The 16566-nt window shown below is 49.1% G+C and overlaps 1 protein-coding gene across 1 annotated transcript in view; it reads left to right on the top strand.

Annotated features, from left to right (window-relative positions):
• Positions 1 to 16566, top strand: part of DNAH10 (dynein axonemal heavy chain 10) — a 1963751-nt gene that overhangs the window by 219324 nt on the left and 1727861 nt on the right. Inside the window, exons 7-8 of the mRNA XM_086942901.1 lie at positions 9272 to 9429; positions 14230 to 14460. Of these exons, the coding sequence (XP_086799027.1) occupies positions 9272 to 9429; positions 14230 to 14460 (389 nt within the window). The remainder of the gene's footprint in view (positions 1 to 9271; positions 9430 to 14229; positions 14461 to 16566) is intronic.

Raw genomic sequence — 16566 nt, 5'->3', positions numbered from 1 at the left:
GTATACTTTATGGGTAGTATGCAGATAAATTGAAAGAAGATAGCCCCTTTTATCCTTACTGTGTGTGTGTGTATATATATATATATGTGTATATATATATATATATATATATATATATATATATATATATATATATATATATATATATATATATATATATATATATATATATATATATATACATTTATATACATATTTATATATTTGAAAAACTAGCAGCATACCTCATTCAGTCCCAATGCTCCACCATCATTCCTTTTGTGAAAATATGAGAATCAATACTCTACACATAGACAGCGATTACAGCTACAGATATAAGACCATGGGTTTTGAAATATATGAAACAAATCCTATAGAGCAGATTCTAGTAAACAAACCATTACTTAATATTCCAGTACCTGGAATGGTCCAATGGGTGCAACCCTATAATCCACTTGACTGGGCTATGCATGACCTTTCATCAGAACAAGTATGATTAACTTGATGTTTGCACAGACTTGTACTCCAATGACCTGTTACAGACAGTGGGGCTTATTTACAATCCCCTTGCGCCGTCGGTGCGCCACTTTTTCCCATGTTAAAAGTGGCGCACCTGCAGCGCAAGGGGCTTGTAAATAAGCCCCAGTATATTTTAAAATGGCTAGTTTGTATACCTGACCTCAGATACATACACAGCTCCTGACCTTTATGTAGCACTCTGTGTGCTAGTGACACTACAAGATTTGACACACTGAATTTAAGTAAATATGGCCTAAATGCACAGGCAGGTGGTTTCCTCAAAGCTCTGGTCACTGGTAGATTGGTGACAGAAGTGTGTTTAGTTTTCCCGCTTTCCATATTCCTTCCCACTATTCAATCTATATTGTACCCTCACTTATACTGTGGCTGTCTGAGAAGCTGACACCAAGTGTCCCTGACTCCGATATCCATGCTTGCCTACAAGTTTGATCACATACAACCTTCTACTCTTCTGAATCTTTTCACTGTTTCTTAGTCTTTGACGCAGTGACTTGATGCTTACTGTGGCTTTACTACAGGATTGATTACACTCACTAATACACAACAAGCATTGGCATAGTCAATAGGTCTCGCCTTTGGGACCTTATAAGTGTTTAGCCATGCAACAGTTGATGTTGTTGCACAAGCATATTGTGCTGCATAACTAAATAATTATAAGGTCCCAAAAGCGAGACCTATTGGCTATGCCAATGTTGGTTTGCATTGTATTCAATAAAGCATTTCAAAACTTAAAAGAAATAAGGGCTTCGTATAATTTTTCTATGCAAGCATAATGTTGCATAAGCCCAGTTTATTTTACAGTTTGAAACATGCATACTTTTTGTTTTTCTTATGCTAAATGCTTCATTTTCTCTTGCGGGACACTTGCTTCAAGTAGGAAATGTCTTTAGGAGAGCAATTAAGGTAGATGTGTGACGCTTCAGCTTATGCTGTGCTAACGTTTATCACCCCGTGACTTTAGAAACTGTTTGGACAACACAAGGAGCTGGTACACCACCTGCCTTTTGTTTGCTAGGACATACCATGCATACAGTTATCATGCAGATGTCCACCTGTGTTAAACAAGCATAACGCTCATAATTCTCACAATAATTAAGCATGTTACTTGCAGAAAGAAATACCACATTTCGCTTTCGTCTGAATGCCAAAATCCCAAAGGTCCATAGCCCTCCGGATCATGTCCCAAACATTACAAAGTTGCCAAAAGGCAAGAAAACCTATGGCTCATTCAACAGCAGACCTCAGATATGTCCAGATTGCTAGAGCTTGCAGAGTACCTACCTGGAGATTTGCGCGGACATTTGTGATGCACTGCTGCCCTGTGGCAGATCTAGAACACATGACTGAATGAAATGAAATGAATTCGTACTTGTATAGCGCACTTATACCCTGAGGTGTCTTAGTGCTGCACGCATACCACTGTGGAACCCTTCCTGGCTTTTCCCTGTGAAATGCCCACTCCTGGGCATCCCCAAGGTGAAGCCAGGCATCCCAACGCTGTAGGGGCCGTTGTGGAGATTAAGCAAGCTATTGAAAAGAGTTGCAGAGTGGGACCCATGATTAGAATAGGCCTCGAGGCGAGAATTATCCGGTCTGAGGAAATTGAGCCCAAGACCTGCAGAGGCGGAGGGGCCAAGCACGCGACCGTGATGGCCGCAATGTAGCTCGGCTCCGCTAGCCTTCCTGCCTAACACACATATCCTGACACGCATCCTGCCCCGAGACGACATACTCGGGAAGAAACGGAAAGACGAAGGAAAGCTCATACTCACCATCTGTCCCGGGGGCTCCTGCGAGCGGCGGATCCGAAGTTACACCCCTGCTTGGTCTGGGGCCTCCGCGGCGTGGAGACCGGGGACTTGCCTGTGGAGGTCAGCCGGCGAGATGGCGTCGACGGCGGCCCCTGGTGGAGAGGAGAGGTTGGCTGGGAGAGGCCGTGGTGCGGTTATGCCGATGGCAAAGGATCGGGCCCGATCCAGCGGCCGGGGGGCCCCGTGGTGAGGTGCAGCACTCCGTGGACGGGGGAAGACCGTGTTGGAGGCTCCCCCCTTTGTTGCCTTGTCCGGCCATCTTGAAGCCCTGCGCCCGGAGTCGGCGTGTGGCGCCCGCGGGGCGGTGGCGTTGGCGGTCCCCCTTTTGGTGGCTCTCCTTTCTGCACCCAGATTGTCATTCCTGGGGCTCGAGGGGGCTCCCGCGGTGGCCTTGCTTGAGAGCCCGCTCCAGAAGTTGAGGCGCACGGGGACAACTGCTGGATCCGCAAGATGGCGACCGGCGCCCTGAGTCACGGACTGAACCAGGGCGGTGAAGTTGTGTCGCTGAAGTGTACAGGGGTCTGGTCGTGTGAGCGGGAGCCCACGCTTGGTGATGTTCTTGACGCCTTAAAGACTTTACGCGTGACCCTGACCCTCGGCGCCCCTGTGCTGAATAGAACGACAGCCGCCATTTCTGTCGGGCCGTCCCTCATGGACGTGGCTCGACTCCAAGTGTGTGCTGTTTCGCCCCCCTCTGTTGCCGTGAGGAGTGCTGTCATTGTGCATCGGCAAGACTATACACCAGCGGCCCCGGATCCCGGGGTCGCCTTGATTGGGGCGGGCGCGGGCGTGGGCACTGCGTCGGGCCCGTTCCTGCTCGAATGATCGGGGAACAACGTAGATTGCCAATTCGAACTGGCCCGGCGAGACCCCGGTGTTATCCTGCGGGGACGACTCTACTTTCCTGGGCGGTGAGACTGTACCCACACTGTTTGTTGCTCCCGTTGTCGTTGCTGAAACGCCTTGACTGCCGCAAAAAGTCCTTGCTTGGCCGCTGTTAGCTGGAGTCCTCTGGTTTGCTCCCTTGTTCTGTCCTGCTTCGACCATACGGCCTCTCCAATTTGATTTGGTTGCTGGCCACCACTATACCACGGGCGGTAGCGATGACTAGGGAAGGACAGGGGTGAGCTGGTTCTGGACCTGGAGGACTAATGGTTGGCGGATGGAGATGAGGAGTGCCCTCAATCATGATACTGTGGTCGATTCCTTCGAAGGTTTATGATACCCGAGACTATGTCGATTTCGTTTTGATGTTGCATTCATGTGTGTGATGGCGGGGGGTAGGGGCCGAATGGTTCGATTGATGGCTCTCCTCTCCCCCTGGTTCTTTTTCCTTTTTGTCTCTTTTGTTTCCTTTCCCTCTCTCTAACTTTTCCTATATTTCGGGTCTCTTATTTAGGGTGACAGGCAGGCTGCTGGGGGGGTCGGCCGTAGCCTTCTGCAGGGGTGCAGGGCGGGGTGGGTGGGTTGGGGTCTTTTTCTGACCGTCTTTTAGTTTGTACGGCTCTTTTGTGTCCATTTCTTAGGACGCCGTGGCTGTGCGTGTTTCCCACGGTGTGATTGCTCGTGGGGGAGGGGGTGAGGTATTCTTACTTTATATGATATTGATTGCACAGATATCCTGACTTGACCGCCCCACCCCCAATAACGTGGTCCCCAGTCACTTTGCTCGCCCTTATCGCTGTGGGGGCGCGTACGGCAGCACGGCGTTCCTTCTTTCCTTTCTTTTTTGCTTTTACCCTTTTTCTTATCTCCTGGGTCAGTATAGAGAATGACTGTAACTCCTTTTGCCGTTCTGGTTACTCAGTTATGCATAAGTATAATAAGTTGGTGGTCTGTGTGCACGTGGCAGGCTACGATGGGTACCGATTGGAAATATGGCATCTATATTCTTATTGCTGTAGACTATTGATGATAACTGTTTTTAATTGAAGCCTTATTGTTTTGCTGCTTGATTCGTGGCCCACTATGGGCACTCAGATGATTAAACTGTAACTGATCCTGCTACAATTTCTATTATAAAATTAACCTTCCTTGATCCTACATCCGGCGGTCACACTCAGCTCCTCTACGATTGAACTACTTGTTCGCAATCTGCTGGGTGACGGCCGTGAAACCCCTAAATTGCTACTATCTGCACAATAAAGGTTTTTAAAAATTAAAAAAAAAAAACAAGACCTGCAGAGGCGGGAATTGAACCCTGGTCCCGGGCCAGACCTCTGCATCAGGGTCTGCTTCTCTAACCATTAAGCCACACTTCTCCACCAATGGTCCAAAGGTCTCTACGAAACTGGTTTGGTAAGCTGGCATTTGTTATCCGGACCACTTCTCAACTCTCTTGCTTGGTACCACTAGTGAATATTGGATTGAGACTGTTTGTTTTTCTGTGCAGTGTTTAGAAATGTCAGTGGTGATATCATGCAAGAAAAGAACAAGCATTTGCAATGCAATAGGTCTCGCATTAGGAAAGTTTGAGCTATTGGAATTGTAAATGACAAATTTTTTAGTTAGATTTTGTTTTTGAAAATAGCGAAATTAATAGCTTTGTCATTTACAATGCCAATAGTTATAATTTTTGCAAATGTGACACAATATAGCACTTGTAATGCAATATGTGTTGTATTTACGTGACTTACATGTATTGATATTACAAATAACAATGGCTTTTATATTTTTTTTTACATAATTAATACTTAAATAAAAGGTATTATAATTTATAATGGCAATAGCTTAAACTTTTGTAAATAACTTGTGAAGATTATGTTCTGTGTCTTTTATTGTTACAAAACTCCTAGAACAGAAGTGAAATATGAACATCTTTTTGTTACATTTGTAATAAAGCTTGAAACATTGAGAGAACATATTTGAACTAGTTGTTGAATGGTTGCACAGATTGATGTTGTGGTGGCGAATGAGTGATGCGGGGTGAGGATGTGAGAGGGTGTTTGAGGGTGAGAGGGGGTGTGAGGGTGAGTGAGGGTGGGTGAGGGTGGGTGAGGGTGGGTGAGGGTGAGAGGGGGTGAGGGTGAGGGGGTGTGTGAGGGTGAGTGTGAGGGTGAAGCGGTGTGTGGGGGTGAAGGGGTGTGTGAGTGTGAGGGGGGGTGTGAGGGTGAGGGGGTGTGTTAGGGTGAGTGAGGGAGGGTGAAGGGGGATGAGTGAGGGTGTGTGGCCGAGGAGGTGTGAGGGTGTGTGAGGATGAGTGAGGCTTTGATTATGTGAGGGTGAGTGTGTGATGGTGTGAGGGTGAGTGAGGGTTTGATGGTGTGAGGGTGAGTGTGTGATGGTGTGAGGGTGCGAGGATGTGAGAGGGTGGGGTGATGTGAGGGGGTGTGAGGGTTGTGAGGGTGAGGGGGGTGTGAGGGTGAGTGAGGGTGTGAGGGTGAGTGAGGGTGTGAGGGTGACTAGGAGAAGCTGGCAGTGTAGTTCTCCGGTTCCACACCTAGTGGCACAACATCACTGAATAAAAGAGGAATGGCAGTCCACACAAGTCAATACATCGCATAATCGGCCATCGGAAAATTTGAGAATATTCGGACGCCGCTAACGAAGAAGGAAATCTTGCACAAACATCAAGATCCAGTGTGAGGGCCCCTGGAGCCGAACTGAAACCAAATTGGCACGCAGCCCTAACTGAGACACTCTGGGGTGCTACGGAGAATAGTAGCCCCTCGCAGTGCACTATGGATCCTACACCCTACTCACAATAAAGAGGGAAGACATTTTAACAAGCAGAGTGCATTGAAACAGCACTTAAAGTGCAGAAAGCATGTGAGATGCATTAATCCCCGGCAGAGAGCGCTAAGAATGACCCGTGACCGCCGCTGAGACTCAGACACACCGTGTAGCATCCAGCATCGATCACAATAGCAGGAGCTGCACTCAGAGCGTCACCTACCTTACAAGCCCACCCCCCCCCCTCGTTTTTTCGTCCCACTTAATGCCCTGGGTGCAAAAGACGCACAGCTCTCACTGCGGTACATGCACTATCATACAATCCTCGCACGGACTTTGCAGGAATCTAGCCGGATGTAGCTCGAGAAAGCGCCTAGACTCGAGGCGTGGGGTGACTGGCACACAGATCACTGTCGGTGAGTGGACCGGGGAGCTGGGCTTCAGGGCAGCAGAGGGCGTGTAGAGGCACCTCACTCAGGCATCAATGGGGGGGGGGTAAACATTTTTAAATTAAGCACTGCCTGGACCACAGGGGTAGAATGGGGTTTCTAAAAGACCCAGGATACGGGCGTCTTCAGGAAAATGATTGATGTTTGAAGTCTGGGGCTCACCAGCTGCTGCAGGAGGCCTCTCGTCTGCGAGGAGACAGCTCTTGTGCAAGCACAGCGCCAAAGTCCAATGAAGAGCTGCATTTGAAACCAGACGCTCCCACGGAGTGGCTGCTAGGAGAGGAGCAGTGCCCGGGACCGGCCGCAGTGCCCAGAAACGATCACGTGACACGACACGTGGGAAAGGTCTTTCAGTGGAAGCAATTTTTAAATAGTCAAAGCAAGATTGTTTCCAAAATTATTTCTTTCCTATAACATGCATTGGTAGAAGTTACTCTTTATAACAGTAGAATTCGTATGATTTTCTCCTTTAAAATGTGTGTACATCACCAGACGAAAAACAAAAAATAGCAACCAGACTCAACTGCCATTGAAATGTAAATGTTGCACTACAAAGGAATGAAATATCTTCCTGCTGAGTGTTTAACTTGCACACAACGCGAAGTCATGCACAACCCACTTCTTCCAGAGAATAAAAAAACAAGTTCATATTATAGGGTGCTGCCGCGCTGCCCGCGGCGACCCGGAAGCTCTTCCCGGCCGGCCAATCCGTTTGCGGCCGACCGGAAGTCCCGCCTCCCGAGGTCCGCGAGCTGCCAGCGCATGGAGCGCCCTGCCGGTCCGGGGTAGCCCGGGTCCCCAGGAGGGGGCCGGGGAGAAGGAGGAGTGTGGCGCCTGTTGCGGGGCTCTTCTGACCTGAGGGAGCCCTGATTTAGAAGAGGAGACGCGCCGCGCCGTGAGGAGTGGAGCGCGAGAGGAGCCCCGCCGGAAGAGCGCAGTCGGTGAGTGAGGCCCAGGGCTGATGTGAAGTCCGTGCGTGCCTGTGTGTATGCCTGTGGGGGAGGGGAAGGGAGGGGAGGGGAGGGGAGGGAAGGCGGGGGAGTGTGTGCGCGTGTGTGTGCGCGAGGGAATGTGTGTGCGCATGCGTGACTGTGTGTGATTGAGAGAGAATGCGAGGCCGGGGATAGTGTGCCGTGTGCCTGTATGTGTGCCGTGTGCCTGCGTGTGCATGCGCGCGCCTGTGTGTGTGTGTGCGCGCGTGCATGCAGAGCGGTGGGGGCTGCCTGTGTCTGTGTGAAAGCAAGGGCTTTGCACCGCGCAAGCGCAGCTCAGACGCGCGCTCCCGAGGTGAAATCTGACATTGTCAAAGCGCGCGTCTGATAGCTGTCCACATTCCTAAATACGGGCCACAATAGGTCTAAGCAGACACTTTCAATGCTCACGCATTGAGGGTAGGTCTGCTCGACCTAAAAAGGAAATTACCGCAACCTGTAATTCTAGTTCCTCATCATGAGGAACTTCACTGAATTCAGGAACAACCATCTTGTCTACTTAGATGATCATCCCCCTTGAATTGCCACCTCAGAGTAGTCACTCTAATAGACTGAGAAAGCTCTGAAATCATGTGGTGATACTTTGGGTTTGTTAGGACTGGATCACATGGGAGAGGATTTTCTTTTCACTCAACCTCCCCTTAAGTACCTGCCCTGCCTTTCCTCTTTCCCCATATTGTGCCATGCTAGCCAGCAACCAAGGGTAGGAATGACTACTAGTGGACCCTTGAGGCTCTCAAAACGTTTTTGTGGACTGAGTTGTCTCCCTAGTCTACCTATTACTGCTGTCATCCACATTCCAGGAGCAGCTAAAGAGCGGCCCAGAACCATGTGCCCGTAGATATGGTTGCGCTCACAGCTCCTTTGTGATGGCACAGTACTGGCACGTTGCATAGGCAAAAACATATGCTGGTAGCTACAGTCAGTGCAAGCATCATGAACTGTCTCCTTGTCCCTTTCTATAATACGGGCTTCCTTATGCCTATCCCTGAGGACTCAAAAGACAACCTAGAGCACACAGAAAGGGGGGCAGTATTTTGACAACCCTCCTGTTGTTGATTCTCGTAGCACCCCCTTCACAAGTACTTTCTTAAATTTGATTCAGCCACTAGAAGGTGTTCGCATATGAATCATGATAATGTGCAATGCAAGAAACCCTTATTTTCTATATTTTCACCTGTGGACTTCTCACCTGTTGATAGTTGGTACAATGCACATGAGAGATTCAAGGCCTAAGTAGAAAATTACATAATTAAATGTTGAGACAAGTAGGCTCAATTCACAATGATTTTCTGTGAGTAGTTGTGACCTAATCCTAAGTATTGCGGGTTCACACTTGACTTACTCCTAAATTTCCAGGAACAAAGTACATCTACAGGTGTGAATTGGGCTCTAAGGGAACTTCTGATAATCCTATGTAGAGTTCCAGGAATACTTCTGGGATTGCACATCCCCCAAAGTCCAAATGTATTCCAACATAGGAAGAAATCCACAACAGTAGATTGCTGGCATTGTCCAGCAAGACTTTGGCAATCGGACCCTAGGTGTTTTAGTGTCAATGAACATGGTCCAAATGTATAATAATGTCTTTATTTATTTGATTTGCAAGTAGGTATATATGTCTTTGCTTTACAAATCAGAATTTTTTTTCAATGCATGTAAATCAAATGTTTGAGTATACTGCGGTAAGTACGCCTAAGTGCGTACCACATTGTGGCTTATCTGGCATATTTCAGGTATTTCTTAAAAGCAGTAAAAAAAAAAACACCTGAGATGGGATCATACAACTAAATTACCTGTCATTTTTTGGTTCATTTATCGTATTTAGGTGAGATTAAATTGGAACTACCAGAGATGAACCTAGATGTTGATGTGCATAAAATTGCTGCCAATCCAGTGATGGTGGAAGCGCTGGAGCAGTGTGTCATGAACTGGCAAATTCAGATAGCCACTGCCGTTGAGGAGCAACTGAAAAAGCAGCCACAGGTATGTCATTTGGTCTTGAACATTTCATGATTCCTTTAATAGAATATTTGCAGGTGATCCAAAATGGAAGAATTCTTCAGTAACTTTCTTTCCTTCAACATATGTGACTAGGATGTGCAATGTCAGAGGCATTGCATGATTTTATAGAATGCGAGCCCTGAGGGATGTTTTGAAAGTCTTACACCGCCTTCCATGTGTAGTGCAAAAATCCAGTGCACCCCCGCAGGGATACAGTTTTTTTACGGCACTAGGTTGATTTGTTGTGGCTAGCAGGTAATGTGGAAGACCAAACAGAATAACATGCACAAGCAGTCCATTGCAACCATTATTTCTCAGGTTATTTCAGTGATTTTCATTGATGACTGGTTCAAGGTCAGCACTCTCCCCAGCAGCCTCGCCTGTCTGCCGGACTCCTGCCTGTGTCCCCGCTCAGGGTTCGAGCTAGCTTGTAGTCCATCCCGGCTCCGCTGCTCCACCCTGCTGTTCGCCTGCTGTGCTCAGAGGCCCCCCTGCATGACTCTACTCCGTAATTGTTTTTCCTTAATTGTTTTTATTGTTTTTTATTGTTTTCCTTTCTTCGCTTCTGTACTCTGTTTTGCCGTTTTTTTCTGCCGCTGCTGCCCCTGCGGACCGCACACTACCTCTTCTCCCGCCCCCTCCCCTTCTTATGGCGACCACTGCGGGGGAGCGAGTGTGAAGCCTTGACTGGTTCAAGGCCAGCACTCTCCCCAGCAGCCTCGCCTGTCTGCCGGTCTTCTGCCTGTGTCCCGCTCAGGGTTAGAGCCAGCAGTCCATCCCGGCTCTGCTGCTCCACCCTGTTGTCAGCCCGCTGTTCTCAGAAGACCCCCTGCGTGACTGTACCCCGTAATTGTTTTTATTGTTTTCCTTTCATTGCTTCTATACTCCTGTGTTTTGCAGTTTTTCCCACCGGTGCTGCCCCGTGGCCCCACCCACCGGTCCAGCCCGCTCCCACCCCCTGTGTGGTCATGCAGCGGGCACACCGCTGGCGCACCAAAGGTAAGCCCGTCTGCACTCGTCCGCAACTAGACAGCGCCCAGTGCCAGACCCCCAGACCCCAGCGACCACCATAACACCTGACACAGCTCCAATGCCAACACCCTCCGCGCACTCAACGCTGGCCGAAATTCCACCTGTTTCCAGACTACCCCGAAGCTCACCCACGCACCCTTCACCTGCCGAAACTGCAGCTACACCAGCCAGCGCACACCCGCACGTCCTGCCCATCCCAACACTGCAGACCACAACTATCTCAGCTGCATACTTCTCAGCACCCGCTCAGTCCACAAGCACGTCGTCGTGGAACTCTGGGACCTGCTCAACTCCTCCGCCCTGGACGTCGCCTTCCTGACGGAGACCTGGATGAGCACCTCATCAGCGCCTGACATAGCCATAGCCATCCCGGATGGCTACAAGATCACCCGCAGGGACGAAACAACAACAAACCAGGGGGAGGAATCGCCATCGTCCACAAGAACACCATCAGAATATTAACCAACCCCGAAGACTCCCTCAGTATGGCCGAACACCTACACTTCCGGATCCACATCGATCACAACACCACCCTCATAGGTACCCTTGTCTACCGACCCCCGGGACCCTGGCTACAGTTCAGCGAATCCATCGCCGACCTCATCAGCACGCACGCCCTTGCCTCCACAGACTACATCCTCCTCGGAGACCTGAACTTCCACCTTGGGAACGCCAATGACAGTAACTCCACAACCCTGATCGCAAACCTCGGACTCAAACAGCTCGTCACCACACCCACCCACTCTGCCGGACATACGCTCGACCCCATCTTCTCCGCCAGCAACCATGTCACCTTCAGCCACACCACCGAACTCCACTGGACCGGCCACCACTACATCCACTTCTCCTTCGAGAAACACACCGCGCACAACCAACCGCAATGTTTGCCACACTGCAGCTGATAAAAAGTAATCGAAGACCAGCTCATCACCACACTCGCCCGAGACCCTCCACCCGAGCCCTCCGAGATGGACGCAGCAGCCCACAACTTCAGACAATGGATCAACGACTGCATCAACACCCTTGCCCCGATCAGGAAACCCTCCAACAGGCGCACCGACACGAGAGCCATCTGGTTCAACGCCGACCTCCAGAACTCTAAGCACACCTGCGGAAGATTCGAGAACCACACAACCCTCATGCACGCCAGACGCATACACCACCAACTCATCCGATCTGCCAAAAGAACCTCCTTCAAGGAACGCATCGGCATCAAGGCACACAACAGCAAAGAGCTCTTCATCGTAAAAGAACTCGCTACCCCTAGCTCCAGCTCCAACGACGTCCCGCCGTTACAAGAACTCTGCGACTCCCTGGCTACCTTCTGCCATCGCAAGATCGCAGACATCCGTAACAGCTTCGACACCCAGATGCCGCCAACAGACGCCGACACCCCCGACTCAACACCCACCAAACGCACTGACCTCCTGCTCTCCTGGAACCACATCAACTCCGAAGACACCATCAAAATCACGAACACTTTCCACTCCGGCTCACCTTCCGACCCCTGCTCCCTCGAGACCGCCACCTTCCAGCAGAGCTGGAAATACGCCAAGATCAACGCCCTACTTCAAAAACCCGAGGCGGACCCAAAGGACCTCAAGAACTTTCAACTCATCTCCCTGCTCCCGTTCCCAGCGAAAGTCATTGAAAAGATTGCCAACAGACAACTGACCCACTTCCTGGAGGAGAACAATGTCCTGGACCACTCCCAAACTGGCTTCCGCAGCAACCACAGGACCGAAACCGCCCTCATCACCGCATCTGACGACATCAGGACCCTACTGGACAACGGCGAAACCACGGCCCTCATCTTCCTGGACCTCTCGGCCACCTTGGACACCATCTGCCACCACACCCTGCGCACATGCCTCCAGGACACAGGGATCTGAGACAAAACCCTGGACTGGCTCACATCCTTGCGCACCGGCAGAACCCAGAGAGTCCGCCTCCCCCTTTCTGATCCGAAGCCACCATGATCACCTGCGGCGTACCCCACGGATCAACGGATCATCCCTCATCCCGACCCTGTTCAACATCTACATGGCAACGCTTGCCAACATCGTGCGAGCACACCACCTCAACATCATCTCGAATGCCGACGACACCCAGCTGATCCTCTCCATCACCAAGGACCTGGCCATCTCCAAATCCAACCTCCACGAGGGAATGAAGGCCGTCGCAGGCTGAATGAAGACTAACGGCTGAAACTGAACTCGGACAAAACAGAGGTCCTCATCCTCGGCTCTACCCCCCCCCGGTTTGGATTCTGTATGGGTCAACCCCCGGTGGCGGCCACGCTGGGCGCTGCCCTGACACCCACCCACCAGTCATGCAACCTGGGGTTCATCTTGGACTCAACGCTCTCTATGACCCAGCAAGTTAAAGCTGTTTGCTCCTCCAGCTTCAACACCCTCCGCATGCTCCGCAAGATCTACAGATGCATTCCCACCGAAACCAGAAGGACGGTCACCCAAGCACTCGTCAGCAGCAGGCTGGACTACGGGAACACCTTCTAGGCAGGAACCACAGCCACACTCCAGAAGAGACTCCAATGCATACAAAACGCCTCCGCACACCTCATCCTTGGACTCCCTCGCCACAGCCACATCACCACCCACCTGAGAGACCTGCATTGCCTCCCATTCAACAAGAGGATCACCTTCAAGCTCCTCACCCATGCTCACAAAGTACTCCACAACGCCGGACCAGCATACCTCAACGAACGACTGTCCTTCTACACCCCGAATCATCTGCTTCGCTCCACCAACCTCGCTCTCACCACCGTCCCACGCATCTGCCGAACAACCACTCGCGGCAGATCATTCTCCCACCTCGCCGCCAAAACATGGAACACCCTCCCCGCCCACCTGTGTTATACCCAGGACCGGCTGACCTTCAGGAGACTTCTCAAGACCTGGCTGTTCAACCAGTAGCTGCCTCCCCCACCCCCTTAGCACCTCGAGACCCTCACGGAAGAGTAGCGTGCTCTACAAATGCCTGATTGATTGATTGATCGATATTTCCTGGTTGTCGTACTGAGTGAAAATTGCCCATTGGTAACACCCAGGTCTAGGTGCAAATTTGGCAAAATTCATGATCCAAAATTTGGCACCCAGACACATTTTGCACACATTTTGGACTTAAAGTGCGGAACTTGGACTAGACCAACAAAGTAAAATATTCACTCTGATATACACAGTTCTTTCATTTTACACATACACCACGCCTATATCTCCAATACATCTGCCTCTTTCTTTATGTTTCATCTCCCGGGGTAAAGGAAGCATTAAAAAAACAAGTACTCTGTATTAACTCCTGATTGATCTTTACTGCAAATAGTTGTGTGCACTGTGTGAGATTATGGTATCTGCCGAATCTGCAGAAACAGAATTACCACACATTTCTCACTCCCAGAGAACCTGCTATCCAGAGCCCCTTTAAGTCTTCCCTCATTCTAATTATGTGTGCATATTTTTGAAATAAAAGCTTTCAACCAACACAATTTCTTAGTACTGTTAACTGATTACCTAACCTTTTTATTTACCTCCTGTTTATTGGTATTTCATGAAAAAAGTAGATTATTCATACTCACCAGGAGGATGTAGTCTGGCATTTAGTTGGGTTTTATTAAAAGCAAAGCATGTTTAAATTAAGACATGTGTGCGACTATGGGCTTTCTGTCTCATGCGTTTATTTCTATATCGTTCTCAAAGAGTTAATTTGTTTTGTTGCTTTTCCAATTTTCAGGGCAATGGTCCTTTGGCAGAAATAGACTACTGGCGTGAGAGAAGTGCAGTTTTATGTACCCTTAGTGAACAGCTGAAACTGCCTGCTGTTAAGAAGGTGTTGAATATTCTCAATAGCATTGATCCCGCAATTATACAAAACTTAGATTTAATTGTGGCCGACCTTTCCAAGTACCACATTGAGGCAGCGGATAACGTCCGCTTTCTCTCAACACTTGAGCGCCATTTCAAGGTAAGTATCTCTCCTCTTTAAATTATTTTTGATTGTTTATTTCATTAATTCTTATGATTGAGATTACATTGTATCATTTAACAAAGTAATAGAACAGGAAAAAGAAAATTGCCTAAGCAAGTGGGACCAGTTTCTCCAGATTTAAATTGATGTCTTTTTCTTTTCTCAAGGCTGCCATTTTAGGGTGAGATGTATTTAATAGTATTGTATTATAGCATTTGTATATAGCCCTAACAAATGGGTGGGGTGCTGAAGTGCTTACCCACATGGATAGCAAACTAAATTGTGTTGTGTATTTGGTTGGTGGATGTTTTTAGTTTTGAGGCTATGCGGGAAGTGTTTTCATATTGTATGTGTTGACCACAAGGTGTGGTTATCATGTGATTGGATACAGCACCTGGCAGTGTGATGGGCGAGGGTATGTGAGAGATATGCGCACAAATTGTAATTGTAATTAGGACCTAATCATATAGGGAGCAACGCAAAACTAGCCCAGCCATAGGTTAGCAGGATCCTGTGTGCATATTCACCAAAAAAGTGGGGTAATCAAAGAAAGACCATTAACACATATGGCAACACGAGCCAATGTGGTGTCAAATGAGTAAAGGATTCCAGGAGGGCAAGAATGGGAATTGGTGACATAAGAAGTAGCCATGCAGCTATTTTTTATTTATTTATTATGGCCCATAAACGAAGAAGGATGTGGGAGAGCAATCACGGCTGGCTACCTGAGCAGAAACTACACTATCATTGAAGGGCCCAGATTCGATCAACTCCTTCTAAGCTAAAGGAAACAAACATTTTGTGCAGTGGTTCAGTCCCAAAACCCCTTTGGGTTGTGCCTCTAAACCTATCCAGAATGGCACCCAGCACTTGCAAGGCTGGGAGGTAAAGCGCTTTGTAGGTTGCCGTCCTGACAGTGTAAGAGTGAATAGGCCTGTGTCATGATACTTTTCTTCCCTCATACTTCCATGCATTCCCAAAGGTTTTTTTTGCATCCCAGAGACTCTAGATCTTTCTACTTTACCTAACAAGCAGCCTTTTTCCCTGTATGACCTTACCTGCATCCTCCCAACCTTCTAGAATTTCCTCCCAGACAACTGTCACTTTCATTATCAGTAGTGAGTGATATTTCAAGGTAAAAAAGATACAATATGGTGAAAGGAGACTTACCATTTTCCTATGGTTTTACATATGACAGCAGCATGGCACTGATTTGGTAGTTCTCATTTTGTTCAGTCTTAGACCAGTTCATCTGATAGACTTCTAGCCACAGATTCCTTACCTTAGAATAATCCCCAGGCGTAAGATGGATCCGGAAGCTTTTTGAGCAGTACACGCCAGTAGGTGGCGTTCTGCGGCTCTGTGTTGTTATTTGCATTGGCGCCATTCCCAGCACACTGACATCCGTTCTTTTCTTTCTACGCCAGTCAGGGCAGATCTAGAGAGCGCTACCTCCACTCAATTTTTGACTGACTTTTTTCTACGTTTAGGTGACCCTTGTTTCCAGACTTTGTCTCCAAGTGTGACAAGAATGTCAAGACCTGTCTATTCCCCTTGACTCCCCGTTGCATCCAGCCTGCGGAGCTCGGGGGTTTGCGCTGGGAATCGGAGTGCCTGCCATACCTCGGAGTCTACATTTATCATACCCACTCGCACCTATATGAAGGGAATGTGGGCAGAGCCCTGAGGGGTATTAGAGGCAGCATGGGATTTTGGCGCACTCTCCCATTGTCTGTGGCCGGTCGGATAGCGCTGCTGAAGATGGTGGCCCTACCACGCCTGCTTTATTTTTTCCGCACGCTGCCGGTGTGGATCCCGCTCTCTTTTTTTCGGATGCTGCGGTCGATGGTGATAGGGTTTATCTGGGGCTCTGGCAGGAGACGTGTAGCTTTGAACACCTTGCTTAGGTCCCGGGAGGAGGGCGGCCTGGCGGTACCGGATTTTGAGTGGTATTACCTGGCCGCGCAGCTAGAGTGGCTCACGATGGCTGTGGCGCGGGAGTTTAGAGGCCCGGACCGCCCGCAGGGTCGGATTATACAACGACACGTCCTGTCCTTCATCGTGCTCCAGCAGGGGCTTTGGTTGGATCAGCCGTCATTTATG

Source organism: Lissotriton vulgaris, chromosome 11, assembly GCF_964263255.1.
Source record: "Lissotriton vulgaris chromosome 11, aLisVul1.2, whole genome shotgun sequence".
Classification (NCBI taxonomy): Eukaryota; Metazoa; Chordata; class Amphibia; order Caudata; family Salamandridae; genus Lissotriton; species Lissotriton vulgaris.
Note: the sequence above shows the minus strand (reverse complement) of the source record. Positions and strands in the feature narration are given on the sequence as shown.